The sequence below is a fragment of the Ptychodera flava genome, chromosome 4 (assembly GCF_041260155.1).
Source record: "Ptychodera flava strain L36383 chromosome 4, AS_Pfla_20210202, whole genome shotgun sequence".
In the NCBI taxonomy this organism is placed as follows: Eukaryota; Metazoa; Hemichordata; class Enteropneusta; family Ptychoderidae; genus Ptychodera; species Ptychodera flava.
In genome coordinates, this window is record NC_091931.1 from 25,251,308 (window position 1) to 25,271,279 (window position 19,972).

A 19,972-nucleotide genomic window follows, 5' to 3' on the forward strand; every position below is an offset into this window, starting at 1 on the left:
ATTGCATCACATAAGGTAGTTCACGTCTCCAAAATGAAAGACTTAAAACTTGTGCTCAAACTTTTCGCAAGGAAATTTAACCAGTTTCCTTCAAAATCAAGAATAAAAATCAAGGGCCACAGCACAGATTCTGGTACTGTATTACTACTGTGACTTCGATCGTCTTACGAACAGGATACCAGAGATCAACTAGAGTCGTGGCTTGTGGATGACAAATATGAATCTTTATTTCTTGGATAAAGATGCTTACAGAAGAGCCCGCTGATGATAAAAGGCTGCTCTATCAAAACCTAACACCTTACTTAATGAGGAAATTCGATTCAACCAATAACAATAATTCTAGGTAAAACTTAATCATACAAACAACTCTGAAAGCAATCAGCGGGTAATAATTTACATATCTTAATAAGTGAAAGAGTTCCATTAGTTACTCTTCCGGAGAAACTCTCGTAAATTAATTAATCACCAGCGAAAACAACAGATGTTATTACAAATGTCTACCCTTTCTAACTTGTTTGTGCTAACACCCGCCTTATGCTGACATCATCGTATGCAGACATCAGTTCAATGACTTTTTGGTTGTTCCGACAATTAAGAGTCTATGTAGATTAGAGGGCACTTAAGTGCTAAGTTATCATCAACTTTGTGTTGTTTGTCACAGTTTCCAATAAACACATAACTGTCCGAATTCATGAAGTCGGTTTACGTAAAATGTATTGAACTTAGTACTTTGATTAAAGTTTTCTTAGGAGCAAATTTTCTCCGTAACAACTGTAGAAATAAAATTATTTGATATTTTCCTACACTTGAAATTCAAATGACCGCCATCCCAAATACTTTATTGGAAAATCAATATTTCGATTTTTACAAAAACAAGCTAATGTAAACTTCATTTCCTCCATGAGCTTCAAAACGAGCCCCTACAAAAGAGCATTGTAGAAGTTTGACGGTCCGAGTATCTGGTGCATTCTACCGTAAAAATATGTATTGTTCTTGTTGGTGAGTGAATTCTCTTAAGGATACTAATACCTAACCTGTCAGATACTAAAGAGATATTTTAGCTGTAAACGTTAGGTATTACACTGGGTGTGTTGTCAAGTTGAACAGTAACTGTCGTAGCGGCACGATTTTTGGACTGAAAGAAGAGACTGTACGCGTATTGAACACATACAACGGCAAATACAGCAACATTCAAAGTTAACAGAGCTTTAATGATATTAGATTGTTAGACGGACAGTATACACTTTCCTACTTGAGTTCTTTTGCCTAAGCCATATGAAGAAAAATCTGCGATGGAAGGAGAGACTTAAGTCCAACCATAATCGAAGATTACAACAGGAATATTTACGACATAGGAGAAAAAAGAAAGACTAACCACTGTCAAAGCTACGGGAGGACATCTAGTGTTGCTATAGAATTTACGCTTACAGTGAGCACGAAAACAAAAAGTTTTATTTCTGCCATTGTAAGAACATGAGCAAATCGGCCGGCTTATCGAAACTAAAGATGTATGCAAAGGACTAAATTGATAACGTTAGGCGGTCTCTTACTTTATATTATAAGAAAAGGACTGTGGATTTCCACACGAAAGCCGATGTCGATCATTCGATTATTACTCCTGTATTAGGGTGTATTATTCGAACTAGCAAGTCATCCAAATATTTGACGTGCTTGGTGACAGCTTTCATCGAAATCGTATCACTGAAAACAAATTTGAAAAATTGAATTCTATGTTGTTGCAAAGGTTGCCCAAAATCAACGTCTATACTGTCACGTGATAAGGACCGTGCTCCTCGATCGAGATCCATGATGGGAATATTTCAGCTCTGTGTTACTTATATGAAAGGTTTATGGTAAGGCATACTTCTATCCTAATCCCGCAGAGAGAATGCAATGAGGTCTGAGCGATTTTTACGAAAATTATCTTGATCGAATATGTGTCGGTACTAGGCAGCGCTAAAATGATGTTTCAAGAATTGAATAAGAGGGTGATCAACTGTGGTTATTTTACTTAACTGACGCAATCTGCTTGAACCGTAAAGAGAGTTTGTCCATTCCATATTATTAGAAGAGTTGTGCTTCATTCATACCATTAGAGAGACACTATGTATATAGTCGGTGAAAGTAGATTTTGAAGATAGTACGGTAAGTTCCTAAATTTATAGAATCGAGAAATTAAACACAAAAAAGTCAACAAAATAAAGTAAAAAAAGTAAATAAAATGTGATATTTTCCTCCAAAAAAGTTCTGCATAATCTGCTTTTGCAAAGTAAGAGATCTTTATGTAAGGGCGCCCCCAAACTATCAAAGATAAGCATTTATTTTACTGTTGGGGCCATAAATTACGGACGTCTACAAAATGAAATTGATACCGCTCGGAACAAGAGGATCTCCAGAAAGAAGTTTGAAATTGTCATTGACGAGTTGCTCTGTGTTGTTTACTTTAATATAACCATAGAATCGAAACAGATCGTCATTGCACAAGTTCTGGACAATACTTGTTCTGTTGAAAGGCAGCTTACGTCTCCAGGATAAACCGTTCCCGAGTTTCTCTTTCTGGCCATCGATCAGGGCTTTTACTCTCTGGTGAAGATCCAGGCCGACGAAATCGTACAACTTGGGTACAATATCACGTGGTCTGTCCGCGAGATCCTCGTACCTGACGATAACGAAGTTCTTCCGGAGTCGAAGAGGAATATTTTGGGCGCTTCTCAAATTAGTTTGCAGCCACTGACAGTAGTAGGTGGCGTACTTGTCGAACTTTTCTATGTTCTGTTTGATATCATTGCCCCGCCTTGTTCTGTAGTTCCAGTGTTGAAATCTCTCCCTCGCCGACAAAGTAGCGCGCGGATCACGAACAAGATGGACTATCTTAATTTTTCCCTCGGTGAAATCTTTTGTCCTGACGACTGATGCAATGTCGCTCAATCGAATTGTCTTCACGACCCGATTTCGTTTAGAAACGCAGTGTGTCGTGAAATTATCAGTTGTCACCAGGTCTTTAATATTCATTTGCTTTCTGAGCCAGGGGTTCCTTGTCAGCAAACTCAGCACGTCTCCCTCAAACGTGCAGTTGAAAAAATCAATGATGCTTTGAACAAGAGGCAACTGCATCGGTGCAAGGTAGGATGCGCTGTCATTGTACGCGTCCATTTCGTACAGTCGCCTGACGAGGAGGCCAGGCTCGTACAGGTAGGCGAAATCTGGATGCGCCAAGAAGTACCGGCCCGTGAGAGATGAACCAGTTCTCATACGGGCGTGTACTAGTACCCTTGCGGTCACCTGCCGATCAGACGGTTTGGGAGAATGCAGGCGCATCCAAGGCCATAGTCCGTCGGGATCATTCTTGATGTCGTCAAACTCGACAGGTACTTTTCTGGCCATATGCTCACCTAGTAGCTGGTTGAAGACGTTTAAAAATGTATGTTTCAGGTCACCTGCGTTGGTAGCCCAAATGTACGCAAAAGTTAACATTGTACTCACAATGCACACCGCCTTGATCTTTGAAAGTTTTCGGTTTGTCAATCGTAGCAGCTTCATTTTAAACAGTCTGATTATACAACATGGGTGTAGTGATCATACCTGCTCGAAAAAAGGAAAGAAACCCTTACTATGTGAAATATAGAAGGAAATATAGAAGGAAATTAGGCCAAAATACATCAACTGATTTACAAAATCTTAGAAAGGGTTATCAAAACATATGGTTATGCCAATGATGTACAGAGCAATTAGGTTTTCTTAACACATAAATATTTGTATAGCAACTTTTCAACATTGCAGTCTGAAGCAACATGACAAGATTTGGAAGAGTGTCATGTTAGTGGTTCAAGTAATTTCTTTTCAAATTAGAAATTAGCACTGACATGGTTGTGCGGCTCGAACAAATTCCCCTAGGTTTGAATTGGGTCTTCTTTACATTTTTAACCCAATCTTTTAACCCCCCCCCCGCACCCCACCCCATGTCATTTCCATAAACGTCACGTTAAATGGAGGCCAATCACTTCTGCGTCCCCGGGGTTGTACACGATAAATCAAACTGTCAGAATAAACCAACTAATGGCGGTATTCTAGGGTGAAAGCTGACCTGCATTTTGGTTTAATGATTACTGTTTGTGGGTTAAAAGTATCCGAAGGGCATTCTAATCTTTTCACGAACGGTACCGCATTTTTAGAAAAAAGCACTACATTTCTTGTTTTCAAGGACCGTGATGACGATTAAAAACATCCCCTCTTCAGTGATTTTAGAAACATGCACGGCTACCCATCACTCCGAAAGTGCTATCGCCGAGGTTGTCATTCTACCCGTGTTACCGGCGACACATATTTCAGTGTAGAAACGTGGCGAATAGCAGATAAAAGTAGCTTTCAGCGAACCCATATCGCTTCACTTCATACGTGAGCCTAGAGAAAATTGCAAAATACAAATTTGAATGGTTCTCGTATAGTCCGGAAGCCCAGCCCACTTTCTCCCTCATTTAGGTTGTTAACTTTTTTATATGGATTATGCTTGTTAAGTTTATCAACACAAATTGAAAAATACAGTTATCTGTCGGCATTTGGTGATTCGAGATAATTAGCATTAGCATAAACATAATGGCCGCCAAAATATCATACATTTCCAGACGAAGAAATACAAATAGACCTTATATATGCCAAATCTCTGTTACTAGTAAGTGCATCTTTCTCTTTGCAGTTCACCAGAAACAAGTAAGTTATCGAACATTACCATATTTTAATTCTAATGTGAATAAATTTGGCATTGTTTACTTGATATGCATAGCATTTTTGACACACTGCATGTGACGGAGCTCGAGAAGATTAGAGTAAGTTTTCTTCAAATTATCTTATTTTTATTTTTTACTTTATTTTATTTGATACACAGATCAACGGGCAAACCCACAAACAGATCTGCGAAACAAAAAAGTCACACCATCACAAGACAAATGTACAAGACAACCATAAAAGTAACACGTTACATTAAATTGAAAAAAACATACACGAATCAAAAAGGAGAACTGTTAAAATGACTGGATAAAATAGTTTTAAAACTACACAGCGTAGAAAAAATATCTATATTACATTTAAAAGAGATATCATTAAAAACAGACATGCATCTGGGCACTGTCGAGAATTTTCTGCAATTAACAGAACACAAGTCTGGTTTAAAAAGGGGTTTCTTGCGTAAATTTCTCCTGGGGGCATAAAAGCAGATTTGATTTAGAATATTTGGAAAATCATAATGTGAATGGATTATTTTGTATAAAAAGCACATGTCAAGTGTTAGTCTTCTATTGTGTAACTTGGGAATGTTCAGAATTCTGCAATAAAATGGGTAGCTGGATTTACTGCAGTGAACATTGAGTTTGCGACAAATGTATTTCACAAACTTAATTTGTACTCGCTCAATTTTTTCTGACCGGCCCTGCTGGTGGGATGACCACACAACAGAGCCATACTCTAGAATAGATCGGCTGTTCCATTTTCTCTTTTCTGGGGCCAGTCCCAGACTGCCAAAAAATGTCAAGGTTCATCTTTTTTATGATACGTGGGTATGTGGCTAAGCATGAGTATTTAGAACATATCACTTAGTTAGCCGTCAAGATGGCCACCATTTATTCTCAGGCTGTCATTTTTCCAATAGGCTGCCCTGCAGGAATTGAAAAATGTAAGTGAAAGCGGTAAAATATCTTTGGTCCCGATTTATATGAACAGAACGTCAATTTTAATGTTCTTCATACTTCTGAATTTGAAATTTTATGATTTTAAAGATGTATCTTATCATTTATTTTACGGACGAAAACATAGATGTAAGAGGACTTCATTGAAGATTAAATACACCTCGAAACTGGAAAATGTAAACTTTTTCAGTGTGCAAATTTTGGTACTTGAGAAACACATTACCTAAGATTTGCAAAATAATTCAAATTCAGTTATATGTAAACATTTTCACATTCAAAATATACCTTGTCGATTTTGACAAACGATCATTTTTTTAATTCTTGTCCGCATTTTGCTTTTCGGACTGTTCCATTTTCTCTTTTCTGGGGCCAGTCCCAGACTGCCAAAAAATGTCAAGGTTCATGGGACCAGTCAAGATTGCTAAAATGTGATTTTGGATTGATTCCGACTGCACAACGGAATGATCTGAGTAAGCGACATTTAGGCACACAAGTTTATTGTTCGATATTTTTTTACCACATTGGAGGGACCTTGACTGTGGTTTTATGTATATGCATAGATCCCGCCAAATAAGCTATACACGTTCGGCATGTCGTATGAGTACTGATAGAGTTGGGGGAATTACATCTTATGGTGTCCAATCCATGCCAAAATTACTACTTTGATTTTACAACACAACATGCCATTCCGAATTCTATTTTACAATTCAACATGCTATTTCACAACACAACATGCCATTCCGAATTCTATTTTACAATTCAACATGCTATTTCACAACACAACATGCCATTCCAAATCCTATTTTACAACTCAACATGCTATTTCACAACACAACATGCCATTCCAAATCCTATTTTACAACTCAACATGCTCTTCCCAATTTCATTTGACAACACATCATGCACTTCCAAATCCTATTTTACAACTCAACATGCTCTTCCCAATTTCATTTGACAACACATCATGCACTTCCAAATCCTATTTTACAACTCAACATGCTCTTCCCAATTTCATTTGACAACACATCATGCACTTCCAAATCCTATTTTACAACTCAACATGCTCTTCCCAATTTCATTTGACAACACATCATGCACTTCCAAATCCTATTTTACAACTCAACATGCTCTTCCCAATTTCATTTGACAACACATCATGCACTTCCAAATCCTATTTTACAACTCAACATGCTCTTCCCAATTTCATTTGACAACACATCATGCACTTCCAAATCCTATTTTACAACTCAACAAGCTCTTCCCAATTTCATTTGACAACACATCATGCACTTCCAAATCCTATTTCACAATTCAACATCACTTCTAAAGCTAGCTCTGCGGAGCAGGGCAGTGTTACTGGCTATCGAACAAGATTCAAAATGGCGGACGCGAAATGGTCCCCTCGCACAGAGAGAGAAATGCGAACTTTGCACAAGTCTAAAACCGCAGCTTAGCACATTGTGTATCTAAACAAGATGAGCGTGCTCGAAAACTAGGATCGATCACGATTTTAATTAAAAATTGGCTGTTTTTGGAAAAGAAACTGCGCGTTAAAATCAGCAGTTTTGTCTATTGTGCACCGTGCGTGGGAGGCTTATCGTGAAAGACCGAGATTTACTATATGGCGCATCTGATACGGATATTGTCCCATCGCATAGAGAGATGAAAGTGGGCTTTGTGTAAGTTCAAAAGCACAGCTTAGCTCATCGTGCATCTAGACAAGTTGAGCGTGCTCAAAATAGGAGATCGATCACAATTTTGGGTGAAAAAAACCGATTGTTTTCGGTGGAGTAATCGCGTTGCAACCAGTGGTTTTGCCCACAGTCTCTCGACTCATTGCAGGCGAACCGCCAGACATCACTGATAGAGTTCTGAGTTTATTGTAGATGCAACGGACTGACATAGATGTGAAATTTCTTTACATGGTCGGGATTGTTACCTTGGTGCGGTTTGCTCCGAGCTGAGACATTTTATAATTTCTGTACTATACATAGCGTGTCAGATATGGCTTCAAACTATTGACTTTTCGTATGTATGGACTGTAGATACAGTTTTGAGTTTATTGCGTATGCAACAGACTGCGATAGATTTGAAATTTGTTTTCATTGTCGGAGTTTTAACCTTGGTGCAGTTTGCTCTGAGCTGAGACATTGTTTTCTTTTGTACTATACAAAGCTGACAAAGCTTGTCAGATATTGCAGATGGCTGCAAAGTGATTGACTTTTCATATCTGTGGACTTTGATCCCAGAGTCCTAAGTGTATTGGAGAATGCTACGGCCTGAGATAGATCAGTAATTTCTCAGCCTTGACGGAGTTTAACGTCAGTGCAGTTTGCTCCGAGCTGAGACTAATAATTTTTGTACCTTTGCAGATAGCTGCAAAGTGATTGACTTTTCTTATGTGTGGACTTTCATAGAGTCCTGAGTGTATTGGAGGATGCTGCAGACTGATACGGATTGGTAATTTTTTTAGCCTAGACACTCACGTTAGTGAAGGTTACTCGGAGTCGAGTCATAGATTGTCGGATATTGCAGATTGTATAGCTGTGATATCGCAGCGGTATGGCGTGTATCGAACGCGCTCGGGTCATTGAGGTCATCGCCACAGTGGCGATGACCTCAATGACCCGAGCGCGTTAGATACACGCCACAAGTACCGCTGCGATATCACAGCTATGCAGATTGCAGCAAAGTGAAACTGAAGACAATAGATAGCCGTAAGCATATTAAAGAATGCTTGGAATTGAGATGATTTCGTCGTTTCTTAACAAAATAGGAGTTTAACGCTATAGTGCAGGTTACTCAGTTCTGAGATAATTAAATAATTTTGTTACACGCATAGCTGGTGCGGTCAGATAGTACAGATTGCTGCAAACTATTTTCGTGTCACAACTACACGCTACTGTAATCTTTTCAAGAGATTCTTGTGTCAACTTTTTTATCTCATAATTCAACGAGCAGCATCGAAAAGTTGGTATCTATTTGCGTCACAATGTATGTTGTACAATGGAGAGAATGAAATGAAAGCCGTGGAGGAGTTTTCTTTAATCTTCGAACACTTCCTTGACAAGTGTTCACAAAATAACTTTGGAAATTGCGAAAGTGACCTCTATTCGCAAATACTGTTAACTTTTAGAAATCTCGTGATGTTTTCGTTGTAAATATTTGCTTAATTGCCATTGAGATAATTTTTACCCCCTTATCAAAATTGAAAATTAAGCTTGTGAACTTCATAAAGTGTCTGTCTGCCGAGCTTTAATAAAATATTAAAATTTTTTTGCAGCGGAAAATATGTGTTTAGCAACACCTTTTATATGGCTTTCAGCTGGCGTTTCCTGTCCTGTCAAAATGTTAGTCTTTTTCGTTTTATGTAAGCTTTGGAAACCACAAAATAATAATAATAATAATAATAATAATAATAATAATAATAATAATAATAATAATAATGCAAGAAATCAGTACAGAAGAATTTCCTCTCTGCTTTTGACCTTTTAAAATATCACTGATTAGGTATTTGGTTGTAGGAAAATAAATAAATTCCTTTCAAGGGAAAGTTTTCTATTTGGCGACAGGGTTTTTCCTCAGCTTCCAAGGGTTGGTAAAGTAAAACAGAATTACAGTCAACTCGCACTTTTTCCAACCCGCCCAGAACCAACTCGCCCGATTCAAACTCGCCCGATACCAACTCGCCTGTTGTTTTGAGATAGGGTGTTGTAGATTCCATGTACGCTAACCCGATGGCCCGAGGCCAGCTATTTTCATGTCATGCCAGGCCAGTAACTCGTGAAAGACGGTCCTGCTGTTCCTAAAGAAGTGAGCCAGTACGCAGTAACTATCCCTATACGTAAAGAAGCCGAACGAAATTTATTCTTTCAAGAGATTTGCAAAACGTGAAATTCGCAAATAAAAAGTTTTCCGTGTTGGCACATATTTCAAGCCGCACCTGTGGTTCTCTATGTTAGAAATATTTGTTGTTAGAAATAAAACGTTTTATGCGTACCAGTTGCTGCGAAAACGAGCCCTGCCACTCTTTGATATGTTCTTCCACTCCATAACCAAGCTACCCGAGTGGCAAAGGCTACCGATTCGCAGCAAGCGTACCAGTAGCTCTGCATGGCAGGGCTGTGTGTTTACCGGCGTTATACGGCCTCCGTATAACGCCGGTAAACACACAGCCCTGCCATGCAGACCTAGCGTACCAGGTACTCATAAAATTGCAAAATAATATCGGGCGAGTTGGTATCGGGCGAGTTGGAATCGGGCGAGTTGGTATCGGGCGAGTTGGAATCGGGCGAGTTGGTTCTGGGCGGGTTGGAAAAAGTGCGAGTTGACTGGTACCCCGTAAAACAAGGTTCTTTTACAAGGTAAAGCGAAAAAATCTTGTAGATTATATTGGCAATGTCTACTTAGCATGCGCAATGAACTATGAAAATTGTACGACCTGCTCCGTCACAGAACGGAGATAATGTCTGAGCTCGGAGGGAGGTCAGCGGATACTTATGATTGAGGGTGAATCTTGCCTGGTCTTTCACATGAGCCGCGCACACGATAAGCCTCCCACGGTGCACAATAGACAAAACTGCTGATTTTAACGCGCAGTTTCTTTTCCAAAAACAGCCAATTTTTAATTAAAAATCGTGATCGATCCTAGTTTTCGAGCACGCTCATCTTGTTTAGATACACAATGTGCTAAGCTGCGTTTTTAGACTTGTGCAAAGTTCGCATTTCTCTCTCTGTGCGAGGGGACCATTTCGCGTCCGCCATTTTGAATCTTGTTCGATAGCCAGTAACACTGCCCTGCTCCGCAGAGCTAGCTTTAGAATGGGATGTTGAATTGTGAAATAGGATTTGGAAGTGCATGATGTGTTGACAAATGAAATTGGGAAGAGCATGTTGAGTTGTAAAATAGGATTTGGAAGTGCATGATGTGTTGTCAAATGAAATTGGGAAGAGCATGTTGAGTTGTAAAATAGGATTTGGAAGTGCATGATGTGTTGTCAAATGAAATTGGGAAGAGCATGTTGAGTTGTAAAATAGGATTTGGAAGTGCATGATGTGTTGTCAAATGAAATTGGGAAGAGCATGTTGAGTTGTAAAATAGGATTTGGAATGGCATGTTGTGTTGTGTTGTGAAATAGCATGTTGAGTTGTAAAATAGGATTTGGAATGGCATGTTGTGTTGTGAAATAGCATGTTGAATTGTAAAATAGAATTCGGAATGGCATGTTGTGTTGTGAAATAGCATGTTGAATTGTAAAATAGAATTCGGAATGGCATGTTGTGTTGTAAAATCAAAGTAGTAATTTTGGCATGGATTGGACACCATATACATCTTATTATCGTTGCTGTCTTTAGATTGCTGGGGTTTTTTATGGGCCGAATGTGTGAAAACAAAGACAGCCTGGGAAAACTAATGCCAAACTATCAATTGCCAATATCAAGCTTATTAAAAACTACCGTCAATTTGTTTTGAAATAAAACTCAGTCCATGCACATTTTCTTAAAAGTTTAAACATTGGTCGGGATTTTTCAAGACAAACATCATTTCCGTAATATTCAAAAAGAGAGTTATCAGAAATTGAAGGCTGTACGAGGCTCCCTTTTAAGTTTGAAAAAGTCATTGAACGTAAGTGCCAACTGTTCAATGAACGTGGATCTCAACCTTGACGTTACAGCTTGAATTTTCTTGTTATGATATCGGTCGAACTACACGATGACTTGAGCGAAACCTCAAACATACCACACCGTTCTGTGACTTCAGCTAGCGATCGGACTCAGGTTAACTTACACGTATTTGTAGTAGCGATGTTTCACAAAACCAATGAAGACGAACGCTCCTTCGACGTGTTTCTAATTGTGCCAGTGGAGAGGAGTTACGTACTGAGCAGACACGTAGCAGCATGCTCAATATCTGAGCTCCGCTATTTTCGACACATTTTCGATGGGTGACTGGTACTACAGCCTAGAGAAGTTTGCAAGCAATTTGGGCAAGGTACATAGACGTGGATTTTGAAAAATGGGAACGGATTTGGAAACATTTAGGCGTAGAATTGGATGTTTTGCTGGTTGAAACCCATGGAGGCAAAGCAAACTGCCAAATATGGCGATTCTGTGCATACCAATGTGTCATATGTGGCACTCGCTGTCAAGTTGTGACTGTTTATATTACTGGTCATTTCTGGTAACATTGAACGGAATCCCGGTCCACCAAAGTTGAGAAGCGCCGATTCAGAGGCAATAAGCAAAGAAGATATTACTGCGTTACATGAAAAATTAGACACTATAATAGCTGATACAAAAATCATGAACAGCAACTTCGCACTACTTCAAACCAGGACTGACAATGTTGAAGAAGATATAAATGATATCAAAGAGCAAATGAAAGAAGAGTCGGAGAAACTGAATGAAATTGAAAATCTGAAAAAGATTGTTTGAAAAGAAAGTCAAGTGTTTCTGTTGATTCAGATTCACAAGCAAGTCCTACTGGCTGGTTGAAAACAACTCTTGACAAAATGAAAAAGTCGATTAACGAAATAAAGAAGGAGAAAGATCAGGGTTCTCCCAACGCTGGTCGGCGCTGGATGGGCCCATCCGACACTCAGGATTTCCGACCAGCATCGACAAGTGACGGTCCTGCACTTGCTGTTCCATAAGGGTGCGGGATTGCTGGATAGCCAAAATAGCCAGCTTTGACATATTTAGCAGCTATTCAGCTAAGAGGGTTTACAGCAATGACTCAAGGAATAATTAGCGGCTATTCAGCTATTATGTTTGGGACCTAATGACGGAAACTTAATAGCTTCTTCGGGGTTGTTGAGCAGCTATTCAGCTATTCTGCTATGATACCAAAATCCTTGGCTATTCAGCTAAACAAGCTAATAGCCGTTTTTAGCCGCTATTAGCCAATGTTAGCTGGCTCTTAGCTGGCTATCAGCTATTTTCTTATCAACGTTATTCATGCAAAAACACTGACATGTTTTCCCGTATTAATTATTGCCTTGCCTGGAAACTTAGTCTCTCATCATTAACACGCCGAATGAGGTGACATACAATTCGTACGTGTATTTTCTGACTTTTTTATGACATTTTCAACATGTGCTTACGAAATTTTAAACTCGAGAAGTCTTCCAATGTCTTACGGTGCGATTACTCTTGCAATGCAGCATCTGTTTGTCGATATCTTTCTTATTTACACAAATTATTCCCACATGAACTTACTGGTCGCAGTTCTTTGTCTGATTTAGAACCTATGTAATCAGCCATTCATGTTTGTCGCCGGGATTAGTATCTGTTAAAACCTGTAAAGTGGGCATAAACATTACCAATTCTCATGTACAGCGTGATCTTTTGACGTGGTTCTACCCTTCGCTTATAACTTAAAGACAATGAACAAAATAATTACCACGTTCACCATTTCCTCCGTAGAGCCCCGCTCGACAAGAAATGCACAATGCAATTAGGTATTTCTAAAATACAGAGGCCAAGCCAAAACAACAGCTTATCTTCCAAACGCTTGTGTATCTTCCTATGTAAGTACTTGTCAGTTGTGGAAAGTCTTCTACAGACAATTTTTGTGTTCAGCTGCAAACTGAACAAAAGACAATGCAAAGCCGCCACAGGTATTTGATTACCCTCTGCGTGAATGTCGGTACAATTAATCACATGAAACCTTTTCAAACAGAGACTAACTGACCATAACCACGCTACTGCTTAGCCAGCCATGTGACTTCATATATTTTCTTGGTTTTACAAATCGCAAGATTCCCCGATCATTTCGTTTTACAACAAAATGTTTCATGCCAGTGAATGAAATCCTCAATACGTACAATTTGTGATTTCTTTAGCTCTCAATGCAGAAAAAATGCCATGTGCTGTGGTTAGTAGAATCTTACACTTGCATGAAAAAAATATCTTCCATATAGAACTCAATACTACGTTCTTGGTTCTACAATATTTATTCAGTATATTTATGAGATGTCTAATTCTTTGTACACCTGAATGAAAGTCACGCGCGTGACTTCATTTTTAATAAGTAGTTGTCAGGCTTTTTCAGACGTGTCCGCTGCTTAGCCAGTAGCCAGCTAATAGCGGCTAATAACAGCTAATGGCGGCTAAAAACGGCTAATAGCTTGAATAGCTCAATAGCCAGCCCATTCAGGCCGCGGGAGTTTTTGCTTGTAGACAGCTAATAGCTAGCTAAGAGTGGCTATTAGCGGCTAAAAACGGCTAATAGCTTGAATAGCTCAATAGCCATCCCATTCCGACCTTGGCAGCCATCCCATTCCTACCTCGGGAGTTGTTAGCTGGTAGCCAGCTAATAGCTAGCTAAGAGTGGCTATTGGCGGCTAAAAACGGCTAATAGCTTTAATAGCTCTATAACCAGCCTTACAATAATCATTTATTTTTAGCTGAATAGTTACCTACTACATTTATTAGCAGCTAAAAGTGTCCTGTGGAAATTAGTAATAGCTTTAAATAGCCACAAACAGCTAAATGTAAGCTATTCTTATGGCTAACGTAGCTATTAGCTACCTAGCTATTTAGGGGGCTATTCAGCTATCTAGCAATCCCGCACCCCACTCTGCTGTTCAATGCTTTGAACTGTACATGAATGTCTATAAGCAGTTCATAATCTTGCGCAAGACGAGTTGATGAAAACAATGGTATTATTGAATCCCTTTCAATAAAATGCTGTTGGAACAATACCACCGGTACGCTGATTTTGCATATGGAAAGCTCTTTTGTCAGGTTGAGCGTACGTTAACAAAGATCATTGCTCTATGAACAAGACAAGGTTGTCCTGTTACACGATCGAAAAAAGGAGACTAACTGAAGTATTTTTGCTGTGTATTAATGTTTGTAACACTATAAAAATAAAGTGCATCAGCGAAAATCAGCACAAAAACTAAGACTTTTACTAAAACGTTCAGTTAAGACTCAGTAAGTGGTATACGCAATGAAAGTCACGATCAATCGACAATCTTTTGTGTCAACGGATCCAGTCTTTGAATTATCAATGAACACTCACTTATTTTTCAGGTCAATATGCCAAAAGTCACTTGTCTGTGGCAACAAGCCTCTCTATTTGCGAATTTTCCCATTTATAATGACTATCAAGAAGCAATTGAAGCAAATTTGACATCGAGAAATGCAGCTTTCAAAACTATGGCCGATTAGACAACCCCTGAAGTACTGACCCTGGTTGAAGCACTCTTTATAAGCCTAGCCTCTCACCACTCCCGGCATATCAACACTTACCAATCGATTAATTATCTCGCTACAACGACGTGGTGTGGTGTCCCTTGTGACTCTTTATCCGCGTTTTTGCTTTTTTGTGGAGTCGGTAAGGAAAGACTGTCAAGACCGCTTTACCATAGATTGCAAGTTCAAACCACAGCGCAGTTACATAAACCGAATACGCATGCGTGCATTATATATATATATATGTGTGTGTGTGTGTGTGTGTGTGTGTGTGTGTGTTTGTGTGTTTGTGTGTGTGTATGTTATATATATATATATATATAAATGTGGATAAGGAACCATGAATAATTCTTTGACGAAAACCTTGTCCAAAACTACATCAACTACTTGATGAAATTGCACGTTCATATATTATATGTAAATTCTGGTCCAGGCAAGAATTCGAATGTAAACAATAACATTTTACACATACAGACGCAGTGTCTACAGACAATGCTTTGGCAAGTAATAAGGAAATTGCATTTGACATAAAAAAAACCAAAATGGTTGTACGAGCATAAGTATTATTGATATCGGCCTTTTCAGCGTTTAATTTCTAGGTTGTTGAGACCATAACTGCTTTATTTACGTTCCAAGGCCTCTGGCCCTTGTACAGAGGGTATTTGTGATAAAATGCAGTCGGTACTTGTTATCGCTGTACAAACATATACATCGTCTTATGAAGATTACAAAGGCAACAAGAAAACTGTCATCTTGCTTTTGAATAAATACATTAAGTATTCCTAATAATTCAAACAATATGGCATTTCAAAAGTCTAGAGAAATGGTTGTTTTTATAAACTCTAGCAATGCTCTGTATAAACAGTATAAAGAAACCCATTGTCTCAGTATAATTTGCATTGCAAATCACCATGCCAATCCAAAAGAAAGACTCAAAGGCAAGAGAAGCTGTTCTTCCAGCAACGCCAGCAGTGCCAGTTGACGTTGAACAGAAAATCAAAGATAAGTACATAGCAAAAGTAAATCAGTTGACACCGAGACAACTTGAATCCTTCTGTAAATGGCCACTCGTCGAAGAAATGAGCGTTGAAATGAAGAGCATGTTACCGAACGTTCCTGCGGAAAACATCAAAACAGCTTGTCACTACATCGGCAACGCTTTGAACAACCGAGCGTTGGCTCGCCTGAACGAACTTAGCAGTGGCTCTTCATCACCGACAAATTCCATTATTGAAGTGATAACATCACCTTTTCACTGATAAAGGGCTTTAGTAACTCAGATTCTGATCACTCAGACCATGATTCCAATCCAACTGAGGCTACACCGACTCCCGACAACGAAACGTCTCAGACTGTCAAAAAGGCTCGCAAATCAAAGAAAAAGAAGAAGCATACATCCCAACCCAACTCAAAATCTCCTAATACCGATGAACTTCACTGCGTTGAAGCCTGTGAATTCAACAGATCTGGAGAAGGGGACATGATACGTTGCAGCCTTTGCTGTAAATGGTTTCATTTAACATGTTTGCGCGTCGACAGTGATGAATCTAATCGCTTTTTTTGGCCATGCAATGAGTGCAGACAGCTTTCCAGGAATATAGTCGCTCTCAAGAATGAAGTTGCTGAGATTCGTGAGACTAATGCCAATCTTCTGAGTTTGTACTCAAAGTCTATTCAGGAAAATACCACACTAATGGATGAAGTCGCAATGTTGCGCGAGGAGAACAATGAGCTGAAACTTCGTCTTCGTGACAGTAAACGTAACGATCATCCTTTTAAAGATACAGCAACAAGAGCGCCAACAATAAAAACAACAGCATCAACACAAACTGACGACCCTATCGATCAGTGTTCAGCCCAGCAACACACGTCAACACGATCATTACTTATTGGAGATTCCTTGCTTCGCTTTATCTCATCAACCTCCCAGTATGCTACCGTGCAGTCTGTACCTGGTGCCACCATTGATGACATTGCAGCTTTAATGTCAGAGTCAGCTGATGATGAGTTAAAGAATATTGTATTTCAAGTTGGAACTAATGACATAAGTGATATGAGATCGACTGCTGATGTTATTTCAAGCTACGACAATCTCGTGGAATTGGCAAAGTCAAAATCATACGACAGTGTCACCATCCTAAGCATTCCACCACGAACTGACAGTACAGATGTGCAGTTACGTATCGATGAAGTGAATGGTCAACTTGAACTGCTTTGCATACGTAAGAATGTCGCTTTTGTAAACAACGACAACACATTGAAGTTCCGTGATAATAGCATCGATACTTCAATTCTATACCGTGACGGTATTCATCTCAGTGTGAAAGGCCTACGGAAAATGCTCGACAACGCAAACCTCACCCAGCTGTTCACTGTCGGCACGTTCATCAACAGAAATTATGCACAATCAATGGCAAAGAAAGGTGATAATACCCGACCAGAAATACGTAGTTCACGACACTCAATGAGCTCCAAAGCGCCTGGATCGACTCGACCAGCTTTTAACCAGACCCAGATCCCAAGAAATAGTAACTACGTCATTCGCTACAACAATCAGAGGCTGCCAAGTACTGCAGGAACTCGACGTTCTCTTCCCACTTGCTTTGACTGTGGAGCTGTTGGTCACGTCAGAACTAGATGTCCGTTACGCCAAGGTGAAAACCGAGGATTTTCTCGAATTACTAACCAGGTCAGATGCTTCAGCTGTGGCGAACAGGGCCATGTAGCCAGAGTTTGCAGACATGATTTTCCTATCTCCTGTTGGACTTGTGGTGACCGCGGCCATAAAGCGAAAGACTGTCTGAAAGCCTAGGGAGTAGGCCATGAAGAGAGTGCCGTTAAAACTCAAGACGTGGTAATTCCTGATAAACTTTTACATCCTTCTATGAACGCAAACCCTTTCCATGATCTCAGTACTGTTAAAGGCCTGCGCCTTGGTCACTGGAATATTCAACATATTACGAACAAAATTGATCAGTTAAGATTTTGGTTTTGCTACACCAAGAATGTCTTTGATGTGTTAATTATCAGTGAAACTTTTCTCAATGACTTTCACTCTGACACTGACTTTCTGATCGATGGTTATGACTTATGCAGAAAAGATAGGGCAACAGGTATAGGAGGTGGGCTTTTTGCATTTGTGAAGTCACAAATTTTGTTCAAACGCAGGAGAGATCTTGAGTCCAATTCAGTAGAGATGATTGTTCTCGAACTTGAAATGAAAAGTGCACGCCCACTGATTGTAGTTGGAGTGTACAGGCCACCCGCTTCCTCAATTTCAGTAGACATCGAAATTGAATCAGTTATTGAAACTCTTTATCTTGAAGATAAAGAAATTGTCGTCTTGGGAGATTTCAATTTTAACTTATTATCTCAGAATGGTAACAATCACTATATTTTTAAGTGTATGGATTCAATGAATTTTACACAGCTTGTCTCTGTTCCAACCAGACCAGTGTCGGGGACTCTCCTTGATCACGTGTATGTCAGTTGCCCACAGAATTTTTCATCTGTCTGTGTTGCTGAAGTTGGCCTATCTGATCATTATCCTGTTTTTGTTGTACGACGTTTGAATGCATGCTCTGATACCACTGGTTCCCATATTACGATTAAGTCAAGACAGTTTTGTAATTTTATTCCCGAGCACTTTGTTGGGGATCTGGAATCTACCTCATGGCCAGATGTCCAAATGTCTGATGATGTGGATACCACTTTCAATAATTGGACTAACTCCTTCAGTCGTATTTGTAATGCGCATGCACCGATTATCACGAGACGTGTGAGTAGGATTAGGCAACCACCGTGGTTCTCTCCTGAAATTCTGGATCTTATTCGTGTCAGAGATTACAATCTTGTGAAAGCCACTCGGTCCAAAAACCCCAACGACTGGCTTGTGTCAGTATCGTTCGTTACGGAACAGGGTTGTCCATGCAATTACCTCTGCTAAGCGACGTCATTATCGTAGTGTCTTCATAAACAACCCTAATAACGCTTCTGTTCTTTGGCGTTCTGTTAATGATATTTTGTCCCGTGGTAACAGTCAGTCTCTCAGCTCAACTTTCTACCATGAAGGTAAGAGGCTGAAAAACCACGGGGATATCGCCAAGGCTTTCAATATTCATTTTACTAGCATCATTGATAAGTTTCGTCAGCATTTTGACAACACTCGTGATCTCAGTATAACCAAAGCTTGGGTTAACTCGTGCCATGGTAACTCTTCACCAAGCTTCCAAATTCCTCCTGTCACTGTTGACTTTGTGAAAAGGCATCTTTCTTTGCTCGATGAAAAGAAGTCTCCTGGTAATGATAAGCTCTCCTCAAAATTTCTGAAGATTGGTGTGTCGTGTATTGCTGATTGTGTTACCAGTATTTTTAATATGTCAATAACAAATGGGGTCTTCCCTACTTGTTATAAATGTGCCCGTGTTGTTCCCATTCACAAGGATGGTTCGAAAAGTGATATAAACAACTATAGGCCAATTTCGATTTTGCCCTTCCTCTCTAAAATCCTGGAAAAGCATGTTTACATTAGCCTTTTTAACTATTTGCATATGAATCATTTGATTGTTGTGTCCCAATCTGGCTTCAGAGAACGTCACTCATGTCACACTGCTCTGATTAAACTGACGGATCATCTATTTTCGAACATTGATTCTGGTCTCTTCAATGGTTTATTATTTTTGGATCTACGTAAGGCCTTTGATCTGGTTGACCATGATATTCTCATAGATAAACTTGCTATTTATGGTGTTTCCGGGTCATCCTTCCGTTGGTTTCGCTCGTACCTGACAGACAGAACTCAGCTTGTTCAGTATCTTGGATGTGAGTCTGAGGTCTTGCCAATTGTTAGTGGCGTCCCTCAAGGGTCTATTCTCGGCCCTCTGCTTTTTTTGATTTTCATCAACGACCTTCCCCTTTGCCTTAACACGGGTGGGTAAGATATGTTCGCTGACGACCAGACTTTGTGTGTTTCAGGTAATAGCGTCGATGAAATTACTTCTCGTACTATAATGTTGTCCCAATCTCATTGTGGGTTTCTAATAATGCTATGGTTGTCAACACGGAGAAAACTAAAAGTATGGTTATTGCTTCTG

At 39.5% G+C, this 19,972-nt stretch overlaps 1 protein-coding gene across 1 annotated transcript; it reads right to left on the bottom strand.

Moving 5' to 3' along the window:
- Positions 1–1,201: 1,201 nt before the first annotated feature.
- Positions 1,202–15,080, bottom strand: LOC139131281 (carbohydrate sulfotransferase 1-like). Its single transcript, XM_070697272.1, has 2 exons — positions 14,937–15,080; positions 1,202–3,582 (listed from the first exon to the last, which is right to left on the bottom strand). Exon 2 carries the CDS (start codon positions 3,538–3,540, stop codon positions 2,353–2,355), a length of 1,188 nt encoding a protein of 395 aa, XP_070553373.1. The 5' UTR covers positions 3,541–3,582; positions 14,937–15,080; the 3' UTR covers positions 1,202–2,352.
- Between the last annotated feature and the right edge of the window lie 4,892 nt (positions 15,081–19,972).

Excerpts from the sequence above, each read along its gene's own strand:
- LOC139131281 (XM_070697272.1), bottom strand. The coding sequence starts at position 3,540 with ATGAAGCTGCTACGATTGACAAACCGAAAACTTTCAAAGATCAAGGCG.